The sequence below is a fragment of the Octodon degus genome, unplaced genomic scaffold, assembly GCF_000260255.1.
Source record: "Octodon degus isolate 3935 unplaced genomic scaffold, OctDeg1.0 scaffold00004, whole genome shotgun sequence".
Classification (NCBI taxonomy): Eukaryota; Metazoa; Chordata; class Mammalia; order Rodentia; family Octodontidae; genus Octodon; species Octodon degus.
In genome coordinates, this window is record NW_004524580.1 from 23,809,461 (window position 1) to 23,817,970 (window position 8,510).

The 8,510-nt window shown below is 46.1% G+C and overlaps 1 protein-coding gene and 1 non-coding gene across 2 annotated transcripts in view; one reads left to right on the forward strand and one right to left on the reverse strand.

The window, feature by feature from the left end:
• Positions 1-8,510, forward strand: part of Vezt (vezatin, adherens junctions transmembrane protein) — a 66,485-nt gene that overhangs the window by 51,495 nt on the left and 6,480 nt on the right. The window contains 3 exon segments of the mRNA XM_023718067.1: positions 1,550-1,881; positions 3,472-3,665; positions 8,418-8,510. Of these exon segments, the coding sequence (XP_023573835.1) occupies positions 1,550-1,881; positions 3,472-3,665; positions 8,418-8,510 (619 nt within the window).
• Positions 8,064-8,170, reverse strand: LOC111817421. Its single transcript, XR_002821627.1, has one exon. It is a non-coding gene; the product is annotated as a U6 spliceosomal RNA (small nuclear RNA).

The window sequence follows — 8,510 nt, forward strand, 5'->3', positions numbered from 1 at the left end:
CTTATTCCACTGAGCCATCTCCCCAGCCCTGTACCAAATACATTAAACAAAAAAATCACTGTAGACACAAAACCTATTGCTTGAACTGGAAAACTTACGGGAAAGCTTGTTCATCTTCAAGCATTCCTGGGTTGCATGTCCTTAAGCAACATGTAAGTTTGGCCTTGCTCACTTTAAAAAATAACAATAGTCAAATAAAGTTACCTGAAATTTATCTTGGTTCATTACTTGCATTATTGTATTTCACTTTTTGTCTTTTTGAGACAGGGTCTTGCTGTGCAGTACAGACTGGCCTTGAGCTCACTTAGCCCAGGCTGGTCTCGAACTCAAAATGACTCTCCGGCCTTGGCCTGCAAAGTGCTGGGATTATAGATGTGTGCCACCATGCCTACATAAAACATTTTATTTTTATCTTATACTTGCATAATTTTTAAAGTTTACCTAGGGGCTGGTGAGATGGCTCAGTGGTCTAAAGCACCTACTTAGAACAAGCTTAGCAAAGCACAGGGACCGCGGTTCAATCCCCCAGCACCACATGCCAGCCAGCCCCGCCCCCTGGTGGGCTGAGCTGGCCACACACGCACACAAAATAAATAAATTAATTTAAAAAAATAAAATAAAACTTACCTAGTAAACTCACCTAATATCTACCGAGCTAGACGGGGTCTTTTTCATGGCTATAAATAAGTGCACTCTGTTCCTCAGAGTAGTTCTTTCTTGTCTGCTCCCCTTCTCTGTGCAGGTTGTCCCTGTGTGACTCGTCTTCTCCAGAACAGGGCTTCACTGCTGAAGGTGGGACTGCCTGGCCTGGCCTGGTCCAGACTAGGTTTCCTGAAGTGTAATCGTGTGCATTGGCTGTGTGTTCATTTCTGAGCCAATTCCTGGGCCACAAGAACATGCTCACTTTAAACCCCAAACTTTTCTTTTTCTTTAATCTTAATTTATTTGGTACAGGGTCTCCCCACGCAGCTCAGACTCATAGCAATCCTCCTGTCTCAACCTCACCAGCACTGGGACCACAGGCATGCTCCACCATGCCCGATTTCAGTGGCCAGCACGGCACGCCTGGTTTTCCAAGGCCAGTGTGCCCTGTGACACTGGGGATTGAGCCCAGGACCTTGCGCTTATCAGGCAGGTGCGTAGACCTCCCAGCTGTCTCCCCAGCACTAGTCACCAAACTCTTGAAGCATCATCAGTGACTCATTTTCTTCCCTCTCTGGGATGGAGCCATACCACTTTCATGTCCTAAGTTCTGGATCCTGTGTCCCCACAGGCCAGGCCTGAGTAATCTGATGAAACATTCTTGGCTAATCTTAGAGCTAGTCAGATCCAGCTGTATTCATTATTTAGGATAAAATTTGAAAATTAGTCATGGTGGTACACGCCTGTAATCCCAGCACTCAGACTAGCCTGGGCTACACAGCAAGACACTGTCTCAAAAAAAAAAAAAAAAAAAGAGTTAAAAATTTTCAGCAGAAGTCAAGGCACTGCATTCATGGCTGACTTTAAATGCTGACCAGCCTTGTTGCTGATCAGCCCTTCTCTTCAGGTTCTGTTTCAGCTCTGGGTGGCGCAGAGCTCCGAGTTCTTCCGGCGCCTGAACCTGTTACTCTCCACAGCCCACTTGCCCCAAGAGCCCAAGCTGAACCCGCGGAGCCTGCCGCCCAGCTTTCTAGCTGAGGTGACGCAGGGCCTGCCTAGCGCACACGCTGCCTGCCTGGAGGAGCTGCGGCGCAGCTACGAGTTTCACCGCCACTTCGAGAAGCAGCACCGCCCGGCATCCCCCCGCACCTCCTGTGCCCCGCAGAAGTCGCGGGAGCTGAGCAGTGTCCACACGGCCGTGCGCAGCTTACAGCTCCACCTGAAGGCACTACTCAATGAGTAAGTTTGGCCTTGAGCCAGCAGGCATTGCCCTTGTGCCCTTGGGGCTGCTGCTTGTGTCCTGGAGAGAGGGAAGAGAGAGTTGAGACTTGGAGCCTGAAGGATGGTTTAGAGCTGCAGGGGTAGCAGAGACCACAATTTGTAAGTACTACTCTAGTCCTACTGTAATTGTAGAAAGTTCATTTTTTGCTTTTCTTGATTTTGCCTGAAAACCTAAAAAGACAGGATAAAAGCAGGTGTTATTCATTGGTGAAAGCTAAAATGGAAAAGGTTAAGAGATTCTCACTGGGCTTGGTGGTGCACGCCTGTGATCCCCACATTCGGGAGCCTGGGGCAGGAGGATCCCCACAAGTAGGCCAGCCTGGGCCATATAGCAAGATCCTGTCTCAAAAAAAAAAGAAATAAATGAGTTAAACCACACAAGTTACAAGTTACACCCATAGGGCCAGGGAGATAGCTCAGTAGAATAAGCACTTGCCTGGCAAGCATAATGCCCTACATTAAGGCATTAGCCACTGACCCTCCTACACACAGCCAGATTAAAGTCACTGAGATACACATTTGCATTCTCAGGTATCAGAAAATCTCTGGTTTCCAAGGAGAGCAACTTAGGCTAAAGTGTGTACAGATATACCATGAAAAGGCCAGGGATGTAACTCAGCAGCATAGCACCTGCCTGGCAGCACAAGGTCTGAGTTCCATTCTCCATACCAAAAAAATATTCCATGAGAAGGTGGCCCAGCCCTACTAGGCAGATGCGGTGGCCCACCCTGCTATCCCAGCTCTCAGGTGGCTGAAGCTACAGGATCTTAGTGAGTCGAAGGCCAACCTGGGCCACTAGTGTGTTCAAGGCCAGCCTTGTCTCGGTGAGGACAAGGTGGTGGTGCCGACACCTGACTACAGTCCACATTTCTGTCTGTGTCTTACACACTCCCTTCTGTGTCCAGCCAAGCTGTCCTGGGCCTTTCCACATCCGTCTGCAGTGATCTCCCACACTGTTCAGGTGCAGAGTTTATTCATCCTTCATTGCTGCCCCGAAGGGGCTCTGTCCTTAGCCACTCCCTGTCTGTACACGTGATTGTAGGGAAGCTGAGAAGATCAATAGCTGTTCGTTCCCTAAGATTCCTCTAAGATTATCAATATTTGTTTGTGAAGTTCTTTTGTGCCTGTACTCAGCCCAACTTTACCAGCTCTATGGCTCTGGGCAAGTTTTGGGTTTTTATTTTATTTTTACTCCCTGTATTTAATTCCTTACCTGTAAAATGAAAATAAGATGTTATCTGGGCATGGTAGTGCATGCCTGTAACCCTAGCACTCAGAGGCTAAAGCAGGAGGATCGTTACAAGTTGGAAACCAGCCTGGGCTGCAGAGTGAATCCAAGCCCAGCCTGAACTGCATAGAGACCCTGTCTCAAAAAGACAAAAAAAACAAAACCAAGTGCAGGCTTTAGTGGTACGAAGACATCCACAGCGTGCACAGCCTTGGCACCGTCTGCTTCAGAGCATCAGCATCAAGCTTTGTTTCTAAGTAAGCCTATAGTTTCTCACTTTACATTTTACAATCTCTTTGTGTTTTTTCTTTACAAACCAGGGTAATAATTCTTGAAGATGAACTTGAAAAGCTTGTTTGTACTAAAGAAACTCAAGAACTAGTGTCAGAGGTTTATCAAATCCTAGAACAGAAATTAAAGTTGATTGAGCCCCATGTTCAAGCAAGCAATAGTTGCTGGGAAGAAGCCATTTCTCAGGTGGACAAACTGCTACGAAGGAACACAGACAAAAAAGGTACCTGAGAGAGCGTTCTTTGGCTGTGTTGATCCCACTCATTCCACTCAGAGGGTTTTATTGGGTAGCTTTTTTTTTTTTTTTTTTTTTTTTTTTTTTCTGGTACAGGAATCAAACTCAGGACCTTGGGCTTGTGCCACTGAGCTATATCCCAGGCTCTGTTGGGTAGCTTTCTCCTCTGGAGGATGAAAATGGCATCAGAAATGTCTTCATTTACTTGCAAAGAGTTGCTTTTAGCCAGGTGTGGTGGTGCAGCACTTGGGAGGCTGAGGCAGGAGGATGGCTGCAAGTTGGAAGCCAGCCTGGGCTACACAGTGAGACCCTGACAAGCTGAATTTACATGTACAAACTGACACTGAATTCAAAGTGTTCACTCTTGTGTTTAATATAAAAAGTATGAGTTTGGTGGTCAGAGATCAGAGAGTGAGTTTTCTTTTAAGGTAAATCACTAAAGTAATCAGCTCTGCATTTGTGGCTTGATGTTCATTACTAAGCAGTGGTATACAGTGGTACTGTTAGGTCACATTACCATACAAGGTAGAAGGGCATGAGATTTCACCTCCAGAATGTTTTTGTCTGCCTCAGATTGGATGCTTTTGTTTACATACTACTAATTTCTTCTGAATATTTTGTCTTACTAATTTTTTAATTGTGCCATAAAAGCCCATACTGTGTTCTTCCCATTAACTTTTGTTAGGAGGCTAATCAGACTTACACAAGGAGTCTGCCTTGCTGCTAAAATATTTAGGCTTTTCCACCAGGAAGATCCAATTGATGCATTGCTGTCTTCTACTTAGACCAGCGCAGGCTGAAATGCCTCGCTTACAGGTTCTAGTCTTACACCACGACTCAGCACATTAGCGGCAGTCTTATTTCTGTTGCTCAGATCAGCCAGGGTTCAGCCAAAAGGAGAACATTCGAGCGGATTTGTAGCTGAACTGTTGTTCTGTCGCTTCCTTATCTCTTCACCCCTGCCTTGACGTCAGCCAGGTCTCTGAGAAGCCCCAGTCCTTCTAACAGACAATGGCATCTAGAAACCAAGATCTGGGCAGGCGTGGGGTACGTACCTGTGATCCCAGCACCCAGGAGGCCGAGGCAGGAGGGTTCCCGTGAGTGCTCGGCCAGCCTCAGTGACGTAGTGAAGCCCTGTCTGTCTCAAAGAAAAGAACAAGAATGCAAGCCCTGGTGCTCAGTGTGCTTATTGCCGCTCGGGCTTCCGCTTGTAGCCCCAAAGTGTGTGACCGGAGCTGTGAGTTCCCGTGCCTTACAGACCAGCACACGTGAGCCCCGGCGCTCTCCTTTGGTGTCTACACTCCATGCTTGATGCTGGCTATCCCTTTCTGTCTCTGTACCTCCCTCCTGGATGCAGAAAAACACAGATCCTATCACCTTCAAAACATTTACTGAGGCGAGGGATGTAACTCGGTGGCACAGCGCCTGCCTGGCCAGAACAAGGTCTGAGTTCAACTCCCAGTACCAACACTAGCTTAAACTGAAGACAGTCACTTCACTGCCCACCTGATGTGCCGAGTGCCACTGCCACCGCCCAGGACCCCCCCCCCCGCCAGGCAGGTCTTGCTGTCCCTTGGAGACCCAGCCCTCCCTGCAACACCCCCACGCATCCTGAGTTCACACCTACCACCTCATGCCACTGATGCGTTCCTGCCCCCTCTATTTCATATCTTACTTGACCACAGCATTTAAAAGTATTCTTGCAGCAGGAATGAGGGCACATGCCAGTAATCCCACCTCTCAGGAGGCTGAGGCAGGAGGATCAATCCAAATTTAAAGTCAGCCTGGACTACATAGCATGATCCAGTCTCAGAAAAACACAGGACTACATAATGAGTTTAAGGACAGGTTGAACTACAGAGCAAGACATTGTCAATAAATAAATCTTTTAACATTTATTTCATGAAGAAGTAGGATGTTTATATACTCAAAATTGAAAAAGGCTAAAAAAAAGTAAGAATCTGGGGGAGACTCCAGTGATTCCTTCCCCAGCCCCCTGATTGTTCTTCCTGAAGGGTTAACTGCATGCTCTGCGGAGATTCCATGCACTCATTAATAGTAACAAACGCTGCTATTGTTAGTTCACTGTAGGATATTATATTACATATACATATCTTTCTCTTTTGTATGGCATTATATTCAACCTTAATTAAACCAAGCCTCTTAATAAATTTAGTATTTTCAGTCTTTTCATGTTTCCCACGCATGTAATCCCAGCCACTCTGGAGGATGAGGTGTGAGGATCACAAGTTAGAGGCCAGCCTGAGAAACTTGGTAAGATTCTGTCTCAAAGTAAAAATTTTTGGGGCCGGCCAAATAGCTCAGTGGATTAAAGCACCTGCAAGCAGGCACAGGGACTGGGGGTTTGATCCCTGGGCCTGCCATCCCTGCTCCTGGGCGCGCTGAGACTGGGCGTGGTGGCCCGCACCTATAATCCCAGCACTTGGGCAGCTGTAAACAAAAGAATCACTATGAGTACCCTCTAGTAGTAAGACCCTCAACACCCTGTAGACCCTTCCTAAAGTACAAAAACAAAAAGTAAAAATTTTTTGAAAGGGCTGGTACAGCCAGGCACGTTAGCACACACCTGTAATTCAGCACTCAGGAAGCTGAGGCAGAAGGATTAATGCAAATTCAAGGCCCACCTGAACTACATAGGGAGACCCTGTGTCAAGAACACGAACAAAAAGTAACAATAAGAAAAAGGATGAGATAGAGCTCAGTGCTAAAGCACTTGACTGCTTAGCGTGTGTGAAGTATACTACCCATCTATAACTGCTGTGCTCAAAACAGCTTATTCATAGACTTTGCCCATTTTTTGGTTGTCTCTTCTCATTTATAGGTGTTCTTTATATGACAGGGAAATGACGCTTAATTATAAAATGCAAATACTTTTCCTGCTTTTTTACATAATTTCCATTTTTTCTCTATAATAGATTTTTCCTCACAGAAATATTTTGTGGGTTTTTTTCCCCTATTTGCATGTTCTGGATTTTTATGTAATGTTAAAACCTTCCAATTTCAAATTTATTTTATAAATTCTCTCATGATTTCTTTTAATACTTTTGTGGTTTTATACTTTTACAATGATATTACTGAAGAATTACAATGGACTGCTGAACTGTATAGCTCAGTAGGCCCTGAGTTCAGTGCCAGCACCACAGGAACAGTTGTCTTAGAAAAGAATCCCCAGATAATAAGTTTCCTCTTACTGGAAATATCTCAGGCTGAGCATGGTGGCACACACCTGTAATCCCTGGAAGGCCAGATAGGAGGATTGTTGTGAGTTCAAGACCAGCCTGGACAACAAAGTCAGGTTCAAGGCCATCTTGAATTGCATAATGAGACCTTGTCTCAAAAAAGGCAAAAAAACAAAAGGTCTGGGGATTTTGTTTTTTAATTTATTGGATACAGGGTCTCACATAGTTTGGACTCCTAGTGATCTTCCTATCTCAGCCTTTCCAGCGCTGGGATTACAGGTGTACATCACCATGTCCAGGGGTGGGGCCAGCACAGCATGTATGCCAGGGATCAAACTCAGGTCTTTGTACTTGCCAGGTAAGTGCTTAGACTACATAAAAAAGAAAAAAGAGAAGAAAAGCTGTCCCCGGCAGTCCAAAAGCAGACTAGGTCACTGCTCCCACTGTTGTACTCTTAGAGTCGACATGTGCTCAGGAATCTAAGGTGTAAAAAAAATTTTTTCGGGCCTGGGGAGATGGCTCAGTGGAATAAGTGCTTCCCTGGCAAGCGCAAGGGCCTGAGTTCAATCCCTGGTTCCACAAAAAAAAAAAAAAAAAAAAAAAAAAAATTTCAAGACAGGGGTCTCAGGGCTAGCCAGATAGCTCAGTGGATTAAAGTGCCTGTTTAGGCAGAGCACAGCGGCCAGGGTTCGATCCCCAGTGTGCTGTGGCAGCCCCGTCCCCCAAGGCGCACTGAGAGGGCGATTGAGACTGGGCGTGGTGGTGTGCGCCTGGTATCCCAGCCAGTGCTTGGGAGGCTGAAAACAGGAGAATCACTATGAGTCCGATCTACGTAGTGAGACCATGTAGACCCTGTAGACCCTGTCCAAAATACATTTAAGAAAAAAGAAAAAGACAGGATCCTTCCATATAGTTCAAGGGGCTGGCCTTGAACTCAGCATCTTGAGATCAGGCACCCCAGCGCTACCTAGCACGCACAAACTCATTGCAAAATGAGTTGCAAAAGCCAAGGACACTTCTGTCCTCTAAGAGCTTAAATTATATTGTACATCTGCTGGTGCCACTGCTAACGTTCGTCTCGCATGCCGCCTGCCTGCCTGCCTGCCTGCCTGCCTGCCTCCTGGCTCTGTGTGTTGGTGTCTGCCTGTGGTACTAGAGATCAGCCTCAGCACCTTTGCACTGACCTACATTGCCAGCCCATTTGGTTTTTTTTAGTTTCATCCTTGTATAGGGGCCATGCTAATCTTCTCTGTATCATTCCAGTTTTAGTATATGTGCTGCCAAAGCGAGCACTATTTTTTTAGTTTGAGACAAGTTTTTCTCTAAGTTGCCCAGGCTGGCCTCAAATTTGAGATCCTCCTGCTTCAACTTCCCAACTGCTGGGATTACAGATTATCTACCACACCTGGATAACTTTGTATTTGTAATTTTTATGAATTAACAGAACAAGTTGGGCTATATAGCTGACAAGGTAGTAGTGCTGAGGATATTTTTATGTGGCCACTCTCATCTGTACCGTGACTCCCATTTACCTTTAAAGGCAAGCCTCAAGAGGCGTGTGAAAATCCACACTGCACCGCAGTGCCTCTGCCACAGCCTGCTCTACACATCGTGGACGAAGACCCGATCCCAG